Raw genomic sequence first — 25,249 nt, 5'->3', positions numbered from 1 at the left:
TGGCAGAGAGAACCAGCCCTTTGCCAAAGGGCAGGGAGACAGTAACAGGCAAAACTGAAATTTGACTCCACACTCTTTCCACTCCCTAATACCCAACAAAGTGCTCTGTCCTGCAGACTGTGAGGTGGCAATCTCAGACTGTGAGGTGGCAATCTCAGATGACAATGACAGGCGAAAATAACACTGCAGCCTTCCTTGTTCAACAGAAAGCAGAAGATTGTTAAAGAGCCAAGTTCAGACAAAGCCACTTGAAGTCTACGAAAACTCGAGTGGTTCTAGAATTTCTTCACAGATAAATGTATTCATTTTTTCTGCCAATTCATCTGAACAGTATAGAAATACTAGGACAGAAGGATGTTAATAAGATAGAATAGCCTAAAAGGTACATTATCTACCACAATAATGCTTAGCAACTTGGATATTCTAACGCTTTCATTATCTAAAATTTCTTTCAAAAGAACTTCCATGGAACCCAGCTTTGCACATAGACATATAGACACACACACACACACACACACACACACCATGAAAAAGGAAGCCATATGTAACTATTCTAATTTAAAATGGCATCTGTAAGTTGATTCAAGTTTAAGGCTATATTTCAAGACATTGTATTCTGAAAGCCTTGAAAGCCACAATTGAGAAGTTTCATATTTACCTTAATCATCCTTTTTATTCCTTTCTCTTATTCAATATTGAGTATGTAAATTCTTTAAGCCCAATAAATCAAAGTACTTTCCACTCAGTGCCTTCAACTTCTGCTTCACTACCCCTTATAACCTTACAATTAGTTTCTGGATATTAAAATGCATACACACGGTGAAGATTGTGATTTCAAAGGATTTTAGGTCATAAGTTGTTCTATCAAATGAGAACAGAATGAAAAGCCACTCCAAAAAAATAATCTAAGGTAATAAAAAATTTATACTTTAAAATGTCTGCACCAATTAACAGAAATATGTATTAGGTACATCATACCTTTCAAGGGAAGTCTCAAATTCAAAGATTGGTGAGTGTCCCTCTGCTGAAGGTTAATAACTGTGCCATCTTTATAACAAATAATGAATGACATCTAGCTTCTTGCCTTATTACTCCATTTTTAAATCATCAATTGTAACATATAAAACTACGATATAACATGCTCAAATTACTGGCATTTAAAATGTTAAATCCCTTCTTTTAATTCTTAGTCTTCAATCATTTTCCTTTTCTAATTATCTGGCAGAGAAACTCATTTTAAACATAGTTTTGCCAAACATGCTATTCTTTGCAAATATGTCACTTCCTTACTATTACAATTCATTTGCGCAACATACTAGCATTCCTATATTTCTAAATAAACTTCCAAATTGGTTTTTATTTACAGATAGTCAATTCATTTTTGAAAACAAAATATAAGTTTGTAACAAACTAATGCAAAATTTTATTACTATATAGTTTAAAAGAATAAAAAAATGGTTACCATATTTATAATTTCTGAATGGTGGTGGCAGGCTGGTCCTTAAAGGGACATCTATAAGAGAAAGATTATTTTTATTACACAATAAGCAAATAGACACTCATGGAATATGTACAGTCTTTTGATTCTACTCTTCTCTATCTACAGACTAAGTTACTTTGAAAAAACTGATAGAACACAGAACGAATACATCACCGAAATCCAAGGGCCATCTATATTAGTTCATTTTCATACGGCTATAAAGAAATACCCAAGACTATGTAATCTATTTAAAAAAATGTTTAATGGACTGGGGAGGCCTCACAATCATGGCAGAAGGTGAAAGAGGAGCAAAGGCACATCTAACATGGCCAGGCAAGAGGGTCTGTGCATGGGAGCTGCCCTTTATAAAACCATCAATCTCATGACACTTATTCACTATCGTAAGAACAGCGCGGGAAAAACCCACCCCCATGATTCAATTACCTCCCACCAGGTCCCTCCCCTGACAGGTGGGGATTATGGGAGCTACAATGCAAGACAAGATTTGGGGAGGGATACGGACAAAGCATATCACCACCTAAAATATTAGAGCTATTGACAAGATGTTGAGCTGTTACTATTTGAACTAAGACTTCAGTAACACTATTAAAAGAATTTTTAATTTCATTAAAGACAACAGTATCTATGTATAGTTAGAATATATACTAATACACTTGTGTGAGACATATATATATAGCTGATGTTCGTTTAGCATATGAATCTGAGAACCCCTTATGGGTCTTTGACCGTTAGTGGAAACCAATGACCTGGAACAATCTTACTACTCTTACCAAAATTCATATAACCAACAAAATAACTCCTCTAACTCTGCAAAGACAACAAAACAAAACACAGTAAATATTCTTTTAAAAACATATTCCAAATGCCAGTACTAATTTTAATTAATAAGATCTGCTGGTACAACACCTAACAGAGAAGTGTGTGTGTGTGTGTGTGTGTGTGTGTGTATAAAAATTATATATGCATACACTCCTTGACCTAGTCATTCCACTTCAGAATGAATGAGTGAACGAATGAATTTATTAATTGATTGAGATAGGGTCTCATTTTGTTGCCCAGACTGGAGTGTAGTGGTGCAAACATGGCTCACTGCAGCCTTGACCTCCCAGATTCAAGTGATCCCCCTGCATCAACCCCCCAGGTAGCTGGGATTACAGGTGCATGCCATCACGCCCAGCTATTTTTTGTATTTTTTGTAGAGATGGGGTTTTGTCATGTTGTCCAGGCTGGTCTCAAACTCCTGAACCTAAGCAATCTGCCTGCCTTGGCCTCCCAAAGTGCTGGGATTACAGGCGTGAGCTACTGTGCCCTGCCAGAAATTTATTATCATAGAACTATACTATGCACACGTGTGTGTGTAAAATGACATTCATAGAAGGGTATTAACTGCAGCATTGCTCACAGCAGAAACTGTTAGGAAAAGTCCAAATGTCCTTCAATTAGGTACTTGTTAAGTAAATCGTAATATGCCCAAACAATGAAAAGTACTTTTCAACTGTTAAAAGAAAAAGGAAGCTCTCTACTAACATGATAAGATCTTCAAGTTATGTCAAGGCTAAAGAGATATGACAGAACGTTATTTTTAGGATGCTACCTTTTGAGTAAAAAGGGGATGAAATGTGAATTTATGGTTGGATTTGCTTGTACTTGCTGACTGGGTGTAGGGAGGGCAGGGGGGTGGTGCACTGGTCAGACAGGGACCAGAAGAGGAAAGGAGACTTTTCACTATATTCCTTTTTACATTTTGATCTTAAAACCACATGAATGTGTTATCTACTAAAGAAAACTAAAAATGAACCACAAAATCCACATATCTAAATTAGGAAATGTGAAGGTTTTTTGAGACAGGGTCTTGCTCTGTTGCCCAGGCTGGAGTGCAGGGGCGTGATTATGCTCACAGTAGCCTTGACCTTCTGGGCTCAAGCGATCCTCCCACCTCAGCCTCCCAAGTAGCTGGGACCACAGGCGCTCAGCACCATGCCCATAGTCCCGGCATTTTTTTTTTTTTTTTAATAGAGATGGGTTTCACTAGGTTGTCCAGGCTGATCTAAAATTCCTCGGCTCAAGCAATCCTCCCACCTCACCCCCAAAGTGCTGGGATTACAGGCATGAGCAACTGGTCAGGAAATGTGGGGCTTTTAAAAATGCTTTTTCAAGGTCAAATACATATCAAATTAAAATAGAATTTATTCATTTATGTTACAAGCATTTAAAGCACCTTCTACCAGGTATTCCAGGAACAGAGTGAAAGAGGAGCTGCCTACTCATGACAGCGAGTGCTCCAGTGGTGAATGCTGTAACAAAAGTACATTTCCAGCCAGTGCTACCGTCCTAGGACTGTGGTCCTCACCCGTCTACACGTCAGAATCACCCAGCCTGGCACGAGTGGATCCAACTCACAGTAGGCTGGTCCCAGGCAGAGAAATTTAAACACAAAACAAAACAAAACAAAAAAACCCTGAGATGATTCATAGTCAAACAAATTTACCCGGGGGCCAGACAGGTGACAACAGGTGAGTGAAGCAGGTCAAACAAGGAGGGGCAGTGGGATCTGAGAGCATGAGCCCATCAAAGGGGGCTCTGCCAGTCAGTGCTGACTGATCAGTGCTGTAGGAACATGAGCCTGGAGTGGCCACACTTAAAGATTTAAATGGCAATGCTACAAGTCTAGGGTTTAGGTGAAATTTCTTGACTTTTAGAACACTATAGGCCAAAAGAAACCTCTCTGGAGGCAGGATTTGCCCTGCCAGACACCAATTTGAAACCTCTGGCTTAGGCTTTCAAGAGTATACGCACTTCATTTTATTCTTCTTCTGTCTCAATCATTTGTGAATTATGGACCAAAGAAGTATTCATTAAACATCAGAAAGGAGAATTAATTCCATTTAATGTATTGCCATTTATATTTCCTGAATCAGACAATGAAACTCCCTGAAGAAAGCCGTGAGGTGAAGAACAGATGGCCCCATGAAGCTATTATCATTTACAGATGTCTACAACTGAAGAAATCAAATCAGTCTTACGTTCAGTCCAGACTTTTGAGAGCAGAGACAACGACCAGGACACAACATGCACCTATTCTCTTCCTGCCTTTAAATCTTAACTAAGTGCCGCCTCCTCTGACAGCCTGCCTAAAGTGGGGGTCTTCTCTGATATTGTTACCTTCATGACAAGTTTTACAATTATAGGTTTTTCTTTTAACTTATTTTTGTCTCTATTTCCTATAAATTTATAAATTCCTCGAGATGACAACATGGGCTGTCCTCTCAAAACCTAAGACCATGTCCAGCCCATAGCAAATTAACACAAACTGGCTTCATGAGGGCAGGGACCATGGCCCGTTTTCTTCATTGTGTTGTCAGAACCTAAACTAGTGCCTGGTACACAGCATGTGCTCAAAAACATTTCATGAAAGAATACATATAATTTAATGCCTACAATTGCCAGTGGAGAACACTGAGGTCTCAAGAAGTACCTGGTCAGTCCAAGGTGTCAAGAGCTGAGATCAGAACCCAGCCCTCTCAACTCCCCTCCTGCAGTACTTAAAAGGGTGGGAACTAAAGCGGTTACCTTCCACAGTGGCAGAAAGACAGATTAGAAATTAGACACACTTCAGTGAGATAAGAGCTTTAGCAAAAATGCACATAAAGATGTCTGCAAAGGAACTAGAATAAAACAAACATGTTCCTTAAGGTAAAGGTCATTTTTAATCTTGCACTATTACAAATAAAGCTGGGAACATTCACATGGAGGAAATTACTTTCATTCCTCACAGGAACATACTGTCATTCCACCTAGAAGTGGAACGGCTGGATCATACGCTAGGTATACGTTTAGCTTTCTAAGAAATTGCTGGCAGAGTGCAGGGGCTCACACCTGGAATCCAAGCACTTTGGAAGGCCAAGGTAGGAGGATCGCTTAAGCCCGGGAGTTCAAGACCAGCCTGGACAACATAGCGAGACCCTGTCTCTACAAAAATAAAAATTTTAAAAAGACACACCTGTAATCCAGCACTTTGGGAGGCCAAGGTGGGTGGGTCACCTGAGGTCAAGAGTTTGAGACCAGCCTGACCAACATGGTGAAACCCCCTCTCTACTAAAAATATAAAAATTAGCCAGGCGTGGTGGCACATGCCTGTAGTCCCAGATACTCAGGAGGCTGAGGCAGGAGAATCGCTTGAACCCAGGAGGCAGAGGTTGCAGTGAGCCGAGATCGCGCCATTGTACTCCAGCCTGGGCGACAGAGCAAGACTCCGTCTCAAAAAAAAAAAAAAAAAAGACATGGTAGTGTCTGTAGTCCCAGCTACTCTACTCAGGAGGCTGAAGCAGGAGAATCACTTGAACCCAGGAGTTAAGGCTGCAGTGAGCTATGATTGTACCACTGCACTCCAGTTTAGGGGAGACAAAGCAAGACTGTCTCCAAAAGAAAGGAAAGAAATGATAAATCATGTTCCAAAGTGGTAGTTCCTTTTAATATTGTCACTAGTGGTATATGAGAATTTCAGTTCTTCCACATCCTAGTCAAAACTTGCCACAGTTACTCCTTTAAATTTCAGTCATTCTTATGGATGTGTTGTGTAATCTCATTGTGGTTTTAATTTCTGTTTCACTAAAGACTAATGATGAGTATTAATTAATGTGCTTATCTGCCATATATATGTCTTCTTTAGTGAAGTGTCCGTTCAAATCTTTTGCCCACTTTTAATTGTGTTGTATGTCTTATTATTGAGTTATAAGAGGTTTTAATTGTTATTATTCTAGATAATAGTTCGTTGTTGGATGTATGTTTTACAAATATTTTCTCCACATCTGTGGTTTGGTTTTTCATTTTTTTAGTATATTTTGAAAAGGAAAAGTTTTTAATTGTGCTAAAGCCCAACTGATTTTTTTCTTTTATAGTTTGTGCTTATTGTGCTGTATTTAAGAAACTTTTACCAAAATCAAAGTCTCTAAGGTTTGTTGCTGTTTTCTTCTAGATGTTTTATAGTTTTACCTTTTACATTTAGTTCTTGGCCAATTTTGAGTTATTTTTGTATATGGTAGGAGGTAAGCATTGAGGTTCATTTATCTGCATATGGCTACCAAATTGTCCTAATACCTTGTTTAGGAAAATTACACTCTCCTCAAAAATACCTTGAGCAAAAATCAATTTAACACATCTGTGTGTCTGTCTCTGGACTCCGCTTCCCATTAACGTACATGTTTATCTACATACCAATATCACATGTGCAGTACTGATTACTATACTTTTATAGCAGTAAGTCATGAAATCAGTGCAATTTCTTCAACTTTTTTCCTTCTTTTTGTGAGTTATGACCATTTGAGGTCTTCTGCCTTTCCTTATACATTTTAGAATAAGCCTGGTATTATCTGAAAGGAAGAAAAAAAGCCTGCAGAAATTTTGATTGGAACTGGAATCAATACCACAGTTTGAGGACACATGGCATCTTAACAGTTTTGAGTTTTCTGATCCATGAACACAGTATACCTCTCCATTTACTTAGGGCTCTTTAAATTTCTCTCAGTGATAGTTAAAGTTTTTAGAGTAAAAGTCTTACACTTCTACCAAATGTATCCTAAGTTTTTCATGTTTTTTGGATGTTCTATCATTTTTTTCAGTTTCCCACTGTACACTGCTTATAACTATAAATACAATTAATTCTTGTATACTGATCTTATATATCTTAATATCTTATAACCTTGCTAAGTTTAGTTTGTAAGTTCTGGTAGTATTTGTATAGATTTCATAGGATTTTCTGCATAGATAATCATATTGCCTGTGAATAATGACAGTTTCACATCCTCCTTTCAAACAGGGTTGCCTTTTACTTCATTTTCTTGCCTTAATGAACTGGCTAGAACTCCAGTATGATGTTGAATAGCAGTGATGATGAACAGATGTCCCTGCTTCCTTATCTTAGAAGGAAAGCACTCAGTCTTTTACCATTAAGTATGATGTTAGGCAACAGTTTTTCATAAATACCCTTCATCGGGTAGAGGAAGTTTTATTCCTAGCTTGAAATAGTTTTTTTTAGCAGGAATGGATTTTGGATTCTGTCTTCAATTAAAACAATCTTACACTTTTCTTTTCTTCACTATTAATATGATGAATTACACAGATTCTTTTTTTTTTTTTTTTTTTTTTTTTGGTGGAACCAGCATTGCATTCTTAGGATAAACCCTACATGGTCATTGATATAGTCTGGATGTTTTGTCCCCTCCAAATCTCATGTTGACATGTAACCTCCAATGCTGGCAATGGGCCTAGTGAGAGGTGTTTTGGTCATGGGAGTAGATCCTTCACAAACGGGTTGGTGCTCTCCATGCTGTAATGGGCGAGTTCCTCCTCTATTAGTTCACATGAAATCCAGTTGTTAAAAAGAGCCTGACATCTTCTCCCTCTCTCTCTCTCTTGCTTCCTCTCTCATGTGACATGCTATGTGGCATGTTGACTTCCCTTTGCCTTCCGCCATGGTAGTAAGCTTCCTGAGGCCTTCACCAGAAGTACATGCCAGCACTAGGCTTTGTGTATGGCTTGCAGAACCGAGAGTCATAAATGTATTATCCTTTTTAATATTTTTGAATTTGATTTACTAAAGTTTGGGCAAGAATTTTTACATCTCCATTCACGACGGATGTTGGCTGGTAGCTTTATTTTCTTCTAACAACTTTCTCTGGTTTGGTATCAGGGTAAGGATGACCTCAGAGAATGAGTTGAAAAATATTCCCCCCCTCCTTTTTTTTTTTCTTAAGAGACGGCATCTCACTATGTTGCTCAGGTTGTTCTCAAACTTCTGGCCTCAAGAGAACCTCCTGCCTCAGCCTCCTAAACAGCTGGGATTATAGGGAAGAACTATTGTGCCTCGCTCCCATCCTTCTTCTGGAAGAATCTCTGTAGAATTGAGATTATTTCTTCCTTAAAAATATGGTAGAATGTATCAGTGAAACCATTTGGGCCTGGAGTTTTCTTTGTGGAAGTGTTTTTTAACCATAATTCCTTGAGTTGTTCCGGCTGTTTCTTTTTTAGTCAGCTTTGATAGTTTGGGTCTTTCAAGCAATTTGTCTACTTTATCTAGGAAAATGTATTTATTAGCATTAAATTGTTAAGACTATTCCCTTATTATTCTTTTAATATCTGTAGAAAGTCTATAGTGATATGACAACTCTCACTCCTGATACTGGTAACTTGTATCTTCTCTATTTCCTGATCAGTCTGGCTAGAGCTTCCTCAATTTTATTGATCTCAAAGAACCAACTTTGACAACTGTTATTGATTTTCTCTATGGTTTTTCTATTTTCTGTTGCAATCATTATTATTTCTTTTATTCTGATTATTTTAGGTTTCATTTGCTTTTCTGTTTCTAGTTTCTTAACATAGAGACTGAAATCATTGATTTGAAACCCTTTTTAATATTTAGGTGTTTTAGTACTATAGACTTTCTTTTAAATACTATTTTTACACGCATCCCACAAAATTTGAAAAGTTGTATATTCATTTCCACTCAGTTCAAAATACCTTCCCTTTTGACCTCTGCTTTGACCCTTAGGCTGTTTAGAAGTGTGTTATTTGGTTTCCAAATATTTGGAGATTTTTCCAGAGATCTTTCTGTTACTGATTTCTAATCTAATTTCATTATGGACAGAAAACAGACACTGTCTAATCTGAATCCTTTAAAATCTATTAAGACTTGTTTTATAGCATGAAGTCTGGACTATTCATAAACACTCCATGTGCATTTGAAAGAAATGTGTAAATTCCATTATTGCTGAAAGCAAGATTCTATAAACGTCAATTCAGTTAACTGGGTTGCTAGTGTTTTTCAGTTCTCCGGATCCTTACTGATTTTCTGTTTGTTCCATTCATCTATTTCTTCCTGCAGTTCTATGAGTTTTTACTTATTTTGAAATTCAGTTGTTAGGTGCATTGTTACATCCTCTCAATTGATGCCTTTATCATTATGAAGTGACAGTTTTATCCCTAGTAATATTTTGCTCGAAAATCTACTTCATCTGATACTAATATAATCCCTCCACCTTTCTTTGGATTCATATTAGCATGGTATAACTTTCTCATCCTTCTATTCTAACTTGATTTTTATCTTTAAAGTACATTGCTTGTAGGCAACATATAATTGGGACTTCCTATTATATGTCTGCCTTTTAACTGGGGTATTTAGACCACTTACTTTCAATGTGATTATTGATATGGTTAAAGTCTTGCTATTCCTTTAAATTTGTCCATTTGTTCTCCATTTCCTCTTTTACTCTTTTTGGATTGTCTATGTGACAATCTTTTATGATTCCATTTTATCTCTTTTGTTAGTTCATTAGCTGTAACCCTTAGATGGTGGGGTTGGGAGGCAGGAGGTGCTTTGAGGTTTACAGTAAACATCTTTATCAGTCTACCTCCAAATGATACTATAGCACTTCGTAACAACAAAAGATTTTTCCATTTCTCCTCTGCTGGCCTTCATGCTACTGCTGTCATAAATTTCCCACAAAACCCACAATACGTTGTGGTTGTGTTTCTATAAATGGTCAAATATATTTTTTAATTTTTTTTAAAATAAGAAAAAATATTTTATATTTATTGTATTTACCATTTCCAGTACTATTTCTCTGTGTGTATCCAGATTTACGTCTGGTATCATTTTCCTTATGTCTGAAGAAGGCCTTCTAACATTTCTTACAGTGCAGATCTCCAGGTGATGAACTCTTTCAGCTTTGGTATATCTGAAAACATCTTCATGTTGGCTTCATTCCTTAACTGCTTTAAAGAAGTTACTCCAGGCTGGGTGCAGTGGCTGACATCTGTAATCTCAGCACTTTGGGAAGCCGAGGCAGGCGGATCACTTGAGGTCAGGAGTTCAAGACCAGCCTGGCCAGCAAGGTGAAACCCCATCTCTACTAAAAATATGAAAAGAATTAGCCAGGCATGGTGGCACATGTCTGTAGTCCCAGCTACTTGGGTAGCTGAGGCAGGAGAATTGCTTGAACCTGGGAGGCAGAGGTTGCAGTGAGCCGAGATTGTGCCACTGCACTTCAGCCTGGGCAACAGAGCAAGACTCCGTCTCAAAAAAAAAGTTAATCCAGTATCTTCTTTCTGGCACGCATTGATTCTGATGAGAAGTAAGCTGTCAATTCCATTTTATGGAATTTTTTTCTTTTTTCCTTTGTTCCTTTTTATGTAATGTGTTCTTTTTTCTGTTGCTGCTTTTAAGATTTTTTTTCTTTATCACCAGTTAAGCAGTTAGACTATGGTATGCATTGGTGTGGCTTTCTTTATGTTTCTTTTGGTTGGGATTTGTTGAACTGCTTGGAATTGTGAGTCTCTAGTTTTTATCATATTTGTAAAATTTTCAACCATTATTTCTTCAAATATATCGTCTGTCCCCCATCCCCCTCTCCTTCACCATCTCCAATTATATGTATATTTGGTTACCAGAAGTTGTCCCATACCTCCCCACTGCTTAATTTTTTCCAGTCTTTTTCTGTGTTTCATTTTAGATTGTTTTGTTGCTAAGTTTTTAAGTTGACTAATCTTTTCTCCTGCAGCATCTAATCTGCAGGCTAATCCTGTCCAGTGTATACCCATCTCAGACACTATTTTCAATTCAGGTAGTTTTAAATATCTTCCATTGCTAACATGCTCAATCTTTCCTCTAGCTTCTTGAACATTTGCAATACGGTCAAAATTATCTCTGTCATCTTTGTTGACTAATTTTATCAGCTGCAATATTTCTGGGTTGGTTTCAATTGATTTTTTCTTCTGCTCATTATGGATCATATTTTTTGCTTCTTTGCATGCCTGGTAAGTTCTGATTTGATGCTAGACACTGTAAATTTTATCTTGTTGGGTGCTGGATATTTCTGTATTCCTGTAAGCTTTCTTGAGCTTTCTTCTGGGACACAGTTAAATTACCTGGAAACAATTTGATCCTTTCAAGTTGTGCTTCTGAACTTTGTTAGGTGGGACCAGGGCAGAATTCAGTCCACAGCTAATTTTACTCTACTACTGCAGCAACACCCTTCTGGATACTCTGCCCGACAGCCTGCGAATAACAAGGTTTCCGCTCCAACAGGTGGAATAAAATCTATTCCCAGCCCTGTAGGAGCTCCGAGCATTTCTCATTCTACTACTTTTAGGTGGTTCTTTCCCAGGTTTCCAGTGGTTTCTTTACTTGCTTGCACTGATCCATACACAACTAAAGACTCACACTCTGCATATCTTCAAAGTTCCTCTGCAAATCTTCAGAGCTCCCCATCCCTCTGCACAGCTCTCTATGTTCCTGTACTCTGCCCTGTGAACGCTCCAGGCTCCACTCCAGACTGCCAGCTCTGACTCCTAAACTCATGGAACCCACCAGCTTTGGCTGAATGCCCTCTCCCCGCCCTGTGGCCTGGAAAGTGGCACAATCATAGGGGTCACCTTGCCTGTTTCCCCGATCCCAGGGAAATGATTGTTTTATATATTATATATAGTTTTTTTAGTTGTTTAATGTAGAAGAGCAAGCCTGGTCCCCTGGTCCCACTCCATCTTGGCTGAAAGCAAAAGTCTATGACATATCTATTATATTCTGAAAATTATTTCCCACTTTGCACTGAGTTATTCTTTCATTTTATGTTTTCCCACCTTTGAACTTAAGACTTCAGAATGTTGCAAAAACTAATTTAATATTTCATTAATAGAAAGGAAGGTCACGAGAAGGTAACCATTAACTTTTCTCATACAATTAAGTCTCCATAAAAAAAATCAGTGGAAAAATTTAGGCAACTTAACAAATATACTACTGAAAATTAGGATGCCCCAGGGGAGTCTGAAATGTTAAAACACACATTTCAATACAAAAATCAATAAAGTCTGGAAAACCATTGAAATATCAATAAGCAATAAAATAATTCTTTGCCTCATAGTAAAGGCTCTAAAAATAGAAGTGGTACAATCTGTAACTTATTGGATGCTGGATCTACATTAGAAGACCTTTGAGAAAGCATAAACACCTAAAGGAAAAAAAACAAAACTAAACCAATGACTAATCTATATGGACAAAGAATACCAAACACCTAATAATCAAAACTATGCACCAACATTCAAACCAAATCAGATATGATGGTAAGATTCCAAGGTAAAGCTATATTAAGATGCTTTTTACTTTAATTATAAAATAATCTAAATTACAGAAAAGCACAGAGTAGAACAAAAAAATTCATTTAACCCACCAACCAGATTTTACAAATGTTAACATGTAGTCATATTACTATAGATCCTTTACTATTTTTTTTAACTGAGTAGAACAATCTGGAAACAGCTGAAACCTTTCTATCTTTCCCCAGTCCCACTGTTACTCCCTTCCTAGAAGAAGCCACCTGCCATCCCTACGTTAGCACACCCGCTCTGTTATTATACTCTCATTTCAAAGATTAATAGCCAGAGATGATAAAAAACAGTTTTGCTTTGTTTTGTTTGAGCAGGGTCTTTCTCTGTTGCCCAGGCTGGAGTGCAGTGGCACAATCATGGCTCACTGCAGCCTCGACCTCCCAGGCTGAAGCAATCTTCCCATCTCAGCCTCCCAAATAGCTCGGCTACTGGAAGGTACCACCAGGCCAGGCCAACGTTTTTAAATTTTTAGTACAGATGAGGGTCTTGCTATGTTACTCAGACTGGTCTCAAACTCCTGCGCTCAAGCCATCCTCCCGCTTTGGCCCCTCAAAGTGCTGGGATTACGGTGTAAGCCACCATGCCAGGCCATGTATTATTATGTGTATTAAAATTATAGAGTTAAGTACTTAAAGAATCTGCAGTACATCCTGTAGTAGAGTAGTAAAAACAAGAAAGCATTGCCTTAACAATATGTTGAAGGAACTGCCTCATGTGATAAGGCAATAATACGTTACGACTGTGCTGCAAATTATTGTATTCCTTTTGAAAAAAGAGAGGCTTCAAGGGAGTGTTTCTTTACAGAAGAGTGCCAGATAATACATGGAGAGAGAACCATAGAATTGGAAAAATCAGTTTTTCAACCACCAATGATTCAGATAAGGATCATCAATAAATGCTAAAACCATTAGAAACAAGATACGTAAACGGTCTCAACGTTTATCACTCCATAGACTACTTATAAATCAGAAAGATACCTTTACACCAGGAAAATCTGGTGGATGGCACCTTTAGCCAAAGGATTTAAATCTGTATCACCAATGAAGGGATAAACTGACATTCAGTGTTTCCTGATGTGATACAAGGAAGAATCACCTACATTAAGGCCAGCAAACTATTTTGGTAAAGGCCAGCGAGTCAGCATTTCAGGCTTTGTGGGTGAGTCTCCATCTCTGTGACAGTGTCTGTCACAACTATTCAACTCTACCACTAAAGCACAAAAGTGGTACATATATGGTCCACAGATTGTAGTTTGTTAACTCCTGACCTACATGGTAATCTTGCCAAAACTGTTTAACCTGAATCTAATAATGAGAAAACAATCTAGACAAATGCAAATTATGTAACATTCTATAAGACACTGGCCTAAATTTTTTTTTAAATGTAATATAATCAAAAACGAAAGAAGGTGGGGTACTGTTCCAGATTAATGGAGATGAGAAAGACATGACTTGTCACAAAGACATGAAGGACCCTTCAATGCATGTTCAATGCATGTTTCTTTCTTTTTTCTTTTTTTTAAATACAGATGGGGTCATACTGTGTTGTCCAGTCTGGTCTCAAACTCCCAGGCTCAAGTGATCCTCCTACCTCCACCTCCCAAAGTGTTGGGATTACAGGTGTAAGCCACTGTGCCTGACCCCTTCAATGTATATGTCTAAGTAAAAGAAGCCATTCTGAAAAGTCTACATACTGTATGATTCCAATTCAGTGACATTCTGGAAAAGATACAGAGATAAGAAAAAAATCAGTAGTTGCCAAGGGTGCAGCATGGAGAGGGAGAGGATAAAGAAGTGAAGCACAGCAGATATTTTAGGCAGTGAAACTATTCTGTACGGCACTGTAACAGTGCTGCATGACATTACCCGTTTGTCAAAAACCCAAAGAACTTTGTAGCACAAAGAGTGAACCTCAATGTATGCAAAGTGGGGGGAAAAAAAAAAAAAGGTTGGGCGCAGCAACTCATACCTATAATCCCAGCATTTTGGGAGGCTGAGGCGGGCAGACTGCCCAAGTCCAGGAGTTTTGAGACCAGCCTGGGCAACAGAGTAAAACCCCATCTCTAGTAAAAATAAAAAATAAAATAAAAATAAAATAAATAAATAAAAATAAAAATTAGCCAGGCATGGTGGCATGCATCAGTAGTCCTAGCTACTAGGAGGTTATGGTGGAAGAATCACCTGAGCCCAAGAAGTTGAGGCTGCAGTGAGCCAAGATGGTGCCACTGCACTCCAGCCTGGGCAACTGGAGTGAGACCCTCTCTCAAAAAAATTTAAAATATATATATTTAAGAAGTCAGCGGATCCCAGGAAAGAACGCAGGTGGTGACAAGAGAATCTAATCTATCTGTACTACAAATGCTACAACAACCTTACTGAAGGGAGTGGAAGAAAAAGAGATGACCTAAATTAACTCTGGCAATGAACAGATTTTATAAGACTACAGTGCTTATGGCAAAAGGACACAAAAGGACTGTATCTAACTAATACCAAGTGCTTCCCATGGGGATCCACTGCTATACCTGTATGCTAGAATTAAACAATTAAATAAATGGATAGCAGATGGTGGGACCATGTTTCTCACTGTTGGTGTGGGAATTAACAGATAAGTGAGGAGAGGAAGCTAGAATGAACCAGAGGGTAATGGATCAGAGATGGAAAGATCAGTAAGAATTCTTGTTTAACATATTTATATATAGATCGTTACATATAAAAATATTTATACATATGTACATATGCACAGGTTAATATAGACACATATGTTTCTTTGCCTGATCAGCTGAGACAGTTTAAAGACACTCCTTGATCTTTAGATATTTACTACAGAAAAAAGAAAGAGGCCGGGCACGGTGGCTCAAGCCATCCAGCACTTTGGGAGGCCGAGACGGGTGGATCACGAGGTCAGGAGGTCGAGATCATCCTGGCTAACACGGTGAAACCCCGTCTCTACTAAAAAATACAAAAAACTAGCCGGGCGTGGTGGCGCCTGTAGTCCCAGCTACTTGGGAGGCTGAGGCAGGAGAATGGCGTAAACCCAGGAGGCAGAGCTTGCAGTGAGCTGAGATCCGGCCACTGCACTCCAGCCCGGGCGACAGAGCGAGACTCAGTCTCAAAAAAAAAAAAAAAAGAAAAAAGAAAGAAAGAACACTCTAGTAGCAATGAACACATCTACTACCTAGATCCTGGTTTCTAATACCATTTTCTACTAAAAAAGAACCGAGACTCCTTGGAAATACAGCTGATTCTAGGAACAGGACATGTACAAGACGAGTCTGGAGCATCCTGTAGTAGCAGAAAGTAAAAGTACTGAACACGTGCACCCATGCACACTGAGGGCGTGTCAGAGGAGCACAGGAAGTAACTGAAAGAGCTCCCAAAGCTAGCATAATCTGAGCAACAAAGTCAAGTCTGCCATACAGAACTCCAAAGGATTTTTGTACATATTTTATTCTAAAGGAAGGGGAGCATAACCCCCGAGTGTTTAACTGTGGATATGAATTCCTTCTGAAAAGTATAATTTGAAAAGGAAAGGAAAAAAAAGAGTAACTTTACAGTAGAGCAACTTGACATGACTTCTGCCACTTAATCAAGGTCAACATCAATAATCCTAAATCATGTGGAAAGCGTACACCTCTGATACGATCCGATAAAATCACTCTGTGCCTCTGTGACCTTCCTCTCAAAAACCCATAAGCCCAGTCTAACCATGAGAAAAACATCAGACTGAACTGGAAGGTTGAACAGAGGTTCCACAGTGTTCTTTTTCATAGTTGGGATGACTTTACATTTGGAAACCAGATCTGAAGTATTAGTAAGAATCGAAATGCTTGCAAATTAAGAATAATTAAAATAATTTTATGTTATCTAATTGGTTTGTCTAGTATTCTGAACCTAAAAAATACAGTCATCTATAGATGGTAATATATTATGATACCTCTATGATCATAATATCTGGTTAAAATCCATTTCCCAGGCCCCGGGTGTGGTGGCTCATGCCTGTAATCCCAGCACTTTGGGAGGCTGAGGCAGACGGATCACTTGAGATCAGAAGTTTGAGACCAGTCTGCCAACATGGTGAAACCCCATCTCTACTAAAAATTCAAAATTAGCCAGGCATAGCAGCGCACACCTGTAATCCCAGCTACTCAGGAGGCTGAGGCAGGAGAATCGCTTCAACTTAGGAGGCAGAGGTTGTTAGCCGAGACCACACCACTGCACTCCAGTCTGGGCAACAGAGCTAGACTATGTCTCTAAATAAATAAATAAATAAATAAATAAAGTTCTCATACATCAGCAATAGGTTTATTATATTTATATGTAAATATATACATTTATATTTATTGTATTCACACAACTTAAGGTTTTGATGACCTGATGCTCTAGGGCCAGGATTCTCAATGGAGAATGAATAAAATTTAACCAAAACTTTTTGGCTGAGGAGAAAATACAAAGAATGATGGCTGCTAACTAGGTTAACCTGTGGATGGCAAAACGTGACTACAAAAGAAAAGAACATTTAGAAAGCCTTGGGGAGGGAGGAGGATCGAAAAATAAAATTTAATTTAAAAAGAAAGGAAGGCAATAAAGTGTGTAAAATAACTCCAAGAGATCTTTCTTCACAATGACCATTTCTGTAACTGTACAAAATTCCCTATGCCACTGCCAAACAATCTCGCTAGCACTCAGCATTCAAAATACTAGAGCAAGATGAACTAAATTCAAAGACCCTTTTGACACAGAGTCCATCCATTTATTTCAGAGATCCCACTCAAGCAAGTGAGGCAGTAGAGAAGAATAAAGAAGCAATTTAGTGCAGTGTTTAGTAAGAGTACATGTTTGATAGTTAATATGCCTGGGTTGATTTGCAGCTTTGCCTTTTACTACCCATGCAACATCAGGAAAGTTTTATTTATTTATTTATTTTTTTTTTGAGGCATAATCTTGCTCTGTGGCCCAGACTAGAGTGTAGTAGCACAATCAAAGCTCACTGCAGTCTAAACTTCCTGGGCTCAAGCGATCTTCCCACCTCAGCCTCCTGAGTGCTGGCACTACAGATGTATGCCCCCATGCCCAGCTAGTTTTTGTTTTGTTTTTTGTTTTTGTTTTTGATTTTTGGAGAGACAGGGTCTTGCTATATTGCCCCAGCTAGCCTCAAGCTCCTGGGCCCAAGTGATCCTCCTGCCTTGGCCTCTCAAATTGCTGGGATTACAGACATGAGCCACTGCAGGTGGCCAAGCAGCTTCTTAAACCCTCTGTTCCTTAGTTGCTTCACCTGTAAAATGGTTCCAACTTTAGTGGGATGCTGTGAGGATGAAATGAGATAATCTAGGTAAAATTCTTAGTATAGTACCTGATACATAGTAATGTTTGCTATCATTATTATTATACATTTCAAAAATCCCTCACTATCAAACTATTTGGTCTTTGTTATGTATACAATTCATAAAAGGCAAATATGTGGCCCATCAACCTTTCAGAGTTCCATAGTACCTCGAATCAGACGACAAAGATAGGCTTGGACACAGAGCCCACAACGCAAAAAAGCCTGTACCCCAAAAGTTCACCTTTTAGTCAGTGGAACACATTTCCTTAAGTGCACAACTGAAACAAGCAGTGGCTGTTAATCCCACTGCAGATGAAAGGTGTGAGGAGGCGGGTCTGAGCATCTCACTGTGACCAGTACCACTGCTCTGCTGGGGAAGGCATCGTGGTACCTGGGAAGAAAAGAACACCATGACCCTGGGAAAGAGACATCCTCCCCTGCCACTGCAGCAGCTTGAAAACACATCTTATCCTCAAGGACTTCAAGAACCTAGTCTGCACTGTACAAAGAACATCATAGCACTTGCTATATCAACATTAAGAAACACTGCAACCCATAAAACACATAAAGATTATAAATAAAAAAGTAAGGATTTGTTTCTATTTCAAACTCTGACTATGCTTTAGGTAATGACCTCTCAAAAGCACAACACTTTCTAATTGACACTGTCAGAGACCAGGAAGTGGCCCTCAAAATATGCCTCTTTAGCTAAGGATTTTCTTTTTAGCTAAGGGCAGTTAAGCAGCAGCAGATGCAGGAAAGCTCTCAGCCCTCCCTCTGTTTGCCTAAAATCAGGACATATAATAGATTTACAAAGACAAAAAGTATCCTGCCCACCTCTCTACCAGGGAAAACAAAGGTTAACCACTGAAGACAACTTTAGACCCTTATCAGTCTAGAGATGGCACAACAGAATCCACATTAATGAGCTTTACTAACTAGCCTGTATCTATTGGTTACTCACCTTCCCACAAGTTGTCACCCTGAGAGATTCAGAGTTCATTTCCTTTGTCTTGTCACTTCTCTAAAATTTTACTCTTCTTTATTGAGGATGCTACCTTATCTGGGGGAGTGAGGAGAATGAGAAAGGGGAAGAGGAGAGAGGGGAGGGAGTGAGGGGAATTGTTTCAAGGTGAGCAGGTCTATGTGAACCTACCCTAGAAAGTCCAAGGAAGCTGACAGGCTGAAGAAAAAGGCTGACACATTCAGTTTCTTAGAAAGACATATTGAATAGTAACTTACAAACAGAAGCCATGTCTGTGTCTCAGGCTTTGGCAGGACAAGACAATGGATCCACACACCATTATCCCCCCCAGACCCAGGGCTTATACCATAGGAAAGGGTGATCTGAAGGGATATATAGGGCAAGCAAAGTACAGTAACATCAAGGTTGTTTGACCTAAGGTCAGGATTTATAGTAAGTACCTGTTCTTACACAAGGAACAGTAGATAACCTGGAAATCTTAGAGGCATCTCGAAACTGGGGCTAATGAGAAGTCAATATGGCAGATCAGCATCCAAGATGGAATTACTCTTGCCTCCACAGGAATAAAACAAACATAACAAAATGTTCACACAGGGAATCTGTGTGAAGAGCATCCAGGAATTCTTTGTCCTGTTCCTGCAACTTGTCTATGACTCTGAAATCATGTCAAAGTAAAAAAAATTACATTGGACATACAGCAATATTATTTGTCAAAACCAATGGAACTATACAAGAAATCTGCAGAGCGCACCATACATAAATAACACTTCAATTAAAATAATAAAACCTTATTTTAGATGTTTTCTCAAAGGTCGACGATTGGAACACTTCAATAATTAAAAACAGAGAAGAGAAACCCATTGAGGACATAACAGAATGAAGACTAACTTCATGCATACTTTTAGTTTGAAACAATAAACTAGCACCACCATTTCTGTGTCTGTGACCACAATTATCAGCAGCTCTCATGACTTCCTGCTGTATGGCCCCCGCTCCCCTCCCGCCACGCTTCCCCATGTGACCACCCCACACCCCCGTGCTCAGCTGGGTACCACAATCAGCTACACTGCACTCCCTTGCTAATCAACCTCCAAATACATAAGCCCATTAACAACAAACCTAGATATTGCCTTTTTTTAATTTAAAAAAAAAAAAAAAAGCCAAAAATGACGGTCACAATCCCTCCTGAGGACACAGACTATTCAGCGAGAATCCTTGAGGGAGGCCCTCTGCAGATACCAGGGCCTAGAATAGGGGCTCACCCAGCACCTGGCTTAGAACCCAGGTAAATCTTTCAAAGTACTTTAGGATTTGTTAAAGATTATTACTAATGTCATAGTCAGCTATTTTTTAAAAATACTAGTAAAACAAAAGGGCCTTCACATCTCATACCTTGCTTTAGAAATACGATAAATTCCTTTACAGTTTGGTCCAAATTCACTCCATGATACACTATAGGTTTGAAATTGCGATGCTCAAAGGAACGGATGAGGCGAACTGTGATGGTCACTTCTTCAGGAGCCATGTGAGGAAATTCCTGTGGCGAGAGACACGAGAGCCGTCTGAATGAAGCCAGCTCACAGCTGTCTACCAGCACCTAGCCTGCATCTCTATCATCAGCTCTCTGGCACCAGCCCCCTCTTCCATGCTGCATGATGACTGACAGCATTCCCAAACAGAAGCCAGGTTCCAGAGTCCCCAGAAGGGTCCAGTGATTATGCCCACCTATCCACTGCAATCCTGGACGGCTCTGTCACAGACACAGATGTTCTGACCAGCAGAAAACTGACAGGGTACAGAAGATGAACCAAAGTAACACAGGGGCGTGTGTACGTGTGGAAGCAGAGAAGCAGAATGGCCAAACACAAACACATGGCAAACACACGCCTACTGTGGGTACCCTATGTCAGTGGGCCCCTCAGCTGGCCCTGAGATGGAAGCACATTTATATTAGAATCAACTATCAACAGACAGCATTTCAATCTCATAAATGCTGCCAGATTTCAGGGCTGATTTAATTATATATGATGGTGTACCCGTCTTTCATATTACTAAAGCTCAGTATGTGTATTTCATCCTAAAACTAAGTATTAAGCACATGTGCCAGGTCTTAATGTTATCTCATTTAATTCATTCAATTCTCTCACCAAACCATGAAGCATTTTGCCTCATGCTTTAGTGAGAGAATTGAGTGAGATAACATTTTAAAGATGAGAAGACTGACTTGGAGAGATTGCGTCAACTACCCCAAATCATAAAGCTGGCAAATAACGGAGTCAGGATTCAAGCATCAATTTAATTCCAAAGTCCATGCTTTCTAATACACGCGCACACACACACACATATACACACACACACACACAAATTGGAAAACCACCCCAAATTATTTCCTCCAAAAAATTTCTGCACAGTTGCCAATGTTTTTTTCCATGCTTAAAAAATATTTTTGTTTTGAAATATTTTAAGTAGTTAAAAAAAAGAACCTGCTACACTATCCTGTCAAATCTTAACATTCTGATGCAACTGCATCAACTTTTAGGAAGAAAACACATCAGAAGTCCCGTGTACCCTCCCCAATTCCACCAGCATTTCCTGCCCTGGGACGACAGAGCAGTGACTCACACACACCATTCCAATACATAATTTTACGCTCTAATTCGTATCATTTGAATCTACAGAAAATAGACTATTATGCGCAGCAATAACAATACTTTCTATATATATTTTTTAACTTTGTTTTGTTTTGTTTGAGACAGGGTCTCACTCTGTCACCCAGGCTGGTCTCCAACTCCTGAGCTCAAGTGATCCTCCTGCCTTAGCCTCTGAAAGTGCTGGGATTATAGGTGTGAGCCACCATGCCCAGCAACACTTTCTGTTATGTATCAACAATGCTTACATGCCAGATACTATTCTAAGCGCTTAGCACTCATTCTATCATCGACTGCCCACTCACCTCCAATCACCCTGTGAGGTTGGTAAGATCATCTCATACAGAAAAAGTGAAACACAAATAGGCTGAAGTACTGTGCCCACAGATACACAGTATGGTTAACTTTACATACATGGTGTATTATATGTAGCTTCCACAAGCCTTTCAGCATCGCTTTTCATTTATCTGTGTTGAAAGATGTAACTCTAACTCTCACATTCACTTTCTGAAGTATCAAAAACCCATTTGTTTTAAAGATACAAGCATAGTTCTATCTAGTAGTACCTACTTTGTGCTACTTACAACTTTGCATGTAACTTTAAGCCATAATATACAGTAAGAGTAAGTATTAGAAAAAAAAAATACCTGTAATACTGATAAATGTAAGGAAAGCTATACAACCTCACTAGTAGTCAGGGAAATTCAAAATAACAATGAGACATATCGTCTAACTGATAAATTACAAAGTCTAACAACACCTCCTATTGGCAACAGTGGAGCACAATGAAAACCTCATCAGTGATTGCAGGCACTTAAAGGAGCAGTACTTTTGGAGACGATTAGGCAATCTTTAGTAAAACTGAAGATACACATATCTTTTGATCCTACAATTTCATTCATACATAGGTACCCTAAGGAATCTCACATATATACACAAGGAGGAACCATAAAATAACATTAATAGCAGTGTGATTTTTTAACTGCAAAAACTGGAAACAACTGTCCATCAACAGCAGAACAGATAAGAAAAGGATGGGGTACTCATACGATGAAATATGACAAGCAATCGAAATGAATGGATTGGAACTACAAGCATCAACATGGATAAATCTCAAAAATACTACCATGAGTGGAAAAAAGCAAGTGGCAGAAGAATCAGAGCATCCCGTGCTATCATTTATACAAAGTTCATAAACATAGTCTTTATTTTGTTTCATACAAGACAATTAGTCAGGCACGGTGGCTCACCCCTGTAATACCTGCACTTTGGGAGGCTGACGCGGAAGGATCATTTGAAGTCAGGAGTTCGAGACCATCCTGGCCAATATGGTGAAACCCAGCCTCTAATAAAAATACAAAAATTAGCCAGGCATGGTGGCGGGTGCCTGAAATCCCAGCTACTCAGGAGGCTGAGGCAGGCAGGAGAATCTCTTGAACCCGGGAGACGGACGCTGCTGTGATCAGAGATCGTGCCACTGCACTCCAGCCTGGCTGCCAGAGCAAGACTCGGTCTCAAAAAAAAAAAAAAAAGAAAAAAGAAAAAAAGAAAAAAGAAAGGAGACAATCATCTGAGGTGTAGGAAGAATTATGTACTTGGGAAGGAATAAATTGGGGCTTCAATTATATTAGTAACATTTTATATCTTAAGCAGATGTTAGGTATATGGTTTTTTGTTTGTTTTAAGACAGTCTCACTCTGTCGCCAGGCTGGAGTGTGGTGGCGCCATCTTGGCTCATCGCAACCTCCCTCTCCGGGGTTCAAGCAACTCTCCTGCCTCAGTCTCATGAGCAGCTGGGACTACAGGTGCGCACCACCACGCCTGGCTAATTTTTGTATTTTTAGTAGAGATGGGGATTCACCATGTTGGCCAGGCTGGCCTCAAACTCCTGACCTCGGGTGATCCGCCTGGCTCGGCCTCCCGAAGTATATCATTCTTTATGCCTTTTACTACGTCTGGGATATTTTATAACACACACAAGCAAGTCACACTAATTTGGCCTGGAAAGTCTCTCTGAATCTTATAAGCATGTTTTGTGGTTAATTAGTTTAACAAATCTTTTCACAATTTCAATATTAGTTACTTCACTATTTCTTATTAAATCTGGCTTACAATGCTTCTCAGAAAATCTCATCCCAGAATCTATCACATAATAGCAGTTCAGCAAATAGCTACAAAATTAAAATTTTAAATATGCTGAAGTACTCAATAAGGAATAGCTCTTGAGAAAGAGACATATATAGAAGCCTCTTGTATTTCAGAAGCAGTGTTGACAGGTTTGCTAAAGCTATGACCACGTCTCCCTCTTCTCACCCCCCAAAACAACAACAAAGCCCTCCCAAACACACATATATGCACACACCTACACACACACACACTGGGAAGCCCTATGATGCAGCCCAGTGTCCCTAAGAGCCTAGAGTTGGCAGATTTAACTATTTAACTTAAAGATCAACTCTGCTTCTTAGCTGTGTTATAAAATAAGAAATCCTTGAAAAGCTGTTCCATGTTAGCCAGGCGTAGTCCCAGCTACTCGGGAGGCTCAGGCAGGGAGGTGGAGGTTACAGTGAGCTGAGATTGCACCACTGCACTCCAGCCTGAGCATCAGAGTGACACTCCGTCTCAAAAAACAAACAAAAAAACAAGTTGTTCCATTAATTTAAGAAATTAACATACATTAAACACAATTCCTCGCACATCAGAGGATCTCAGTAAGTAGTAGCTACTTCTATCATCATTATTCTATTTAGACTAAAATAGGTTTGGGTATAAAGACAGTTAAGCAGCAGATAAATATAAACTCCTGGATGTAATGAAGCGAAGGCTGGGCAGGCTGGCACTTGCATTCCTCATGAAACTGTTTTTCACAATTACAGGTTATTTTCACTTAATAAAAAGCTGCCCATATGCTGTACTTAAATAGTTGAACTTTTCCATTTAAAACCCCAAAATCTGAGTTATATCTAATTTTGGGCAACTATTGTCATTTTTCTAAAAAATGTGCTTCAATTTATACTCAGTAACAAAACAACAGCTACTATCAGAAGGACCATTATCTAATTTGCTGTAAGGACAGTGGGACACAGGCTTGTTTGCCTAGAGAGGATGACATACTGAAGAGGCAGCTTAGAAGACTAATCTTACAGATAATAAAATCTGACATTTTTCCCAGAAGGTTTGGCCTAGTTTTTTAAAAAAGTGAATGTGATCAATTTTAAAAAGCATTCCTCAAATGAAAAGGCAGAGAAGTCAATAAAAATAAACTTCGGGATAAATTAACAAAAAATATTCAAGGACATAAAAGATTTAAATAAATGAAATGATAGACAATGTCCTTAACTACAAAGGTTCAAAGTAGTAAAGAAATCAAGTCTCCCTAAATTGACCTATGCATTGAATAAAATCCCAATCAAAATAAAAAAGGGCTGTTTGGGAATCTTGACACAAATAATTCTAAAATCCATCTAGAAGAATCTGTGATCTTTGTCAGCAAAGTCATAAAACAACAAAAAAGAAGAGAGACCAGTGACACCAATTATTAAAACATATTATAAAGCAACCATTATACAGGAAAAAGCTTGTTTGATTTTCATAATTTTACAAAATCCAATAACAACTATTTTAAATGCAAAATCA

The 25,249-nt window shown here is 38.8% G+C and overlaps 1 protein-coding gene across 11 annotated transcripts in view; it reads right to left on the bottom strand.

Moving 5' to 3' along the window:
* C10H2orf76 (chromosome 10 C2orf76 homolog) overlaps window positions 1-25,249 on the bottom strand; it is a 56,719-nt gene that overhangs the window by 17,153 nt on the left and 14,317 nt on the right. For 4 of the 11 annotated variants that reach the window (XR_012094169.1, XM_073019620.1, XM_007964729.3 and 1 more), the window contains exons 2-3: window positions 20,358-20,502; window positions 1,463-1,513 (exon numbers count right to left, since the gene is read on the bottom strand). Coding sequence is in view for 7 of the 11 variants with exons in the window: in XM_073019620.1 (XP_072875721.1) it covers window positions 1,463-1,513; window positions 20,358-20,490 (184 nt within the window). In the remaining 4 variants the exon portion in view is untranslated. Of the gene's footprint in view, window positions 1-1,462; window positions 1,514-20,357; window positions 20,503-20,690; window positions 20,895-22,874; window positions 23,110-25,249 lie in introns of those variants that run through there. The other 7 variants (XR_012094166.1, XM_037988086.2, XR_012094168.1 and 4 more) reach the window with 5 other exon arrangements.

This window comes from Chlorocebus sabaeus, chromosome 10 (genome assembly GCF_047675955.1).
Source record: "Chlorocebus sabaeus isolate Y175 chromosome 10, mChlSab1.0.hap1, whole genome shotgun sequence".
Classification (NCBI taxonomy): domain Eukaryota; kingdom Metazoa; phylum Chordata; class Mammalia; order Primates; family Cercopithecidae; genus Chlorocebus; species Chlorocebus sabaeus.
Note: the sequence above shows the minus strand (reverse complement) of the source record. Positions and strands in the feature narration are given on the sequence as shown.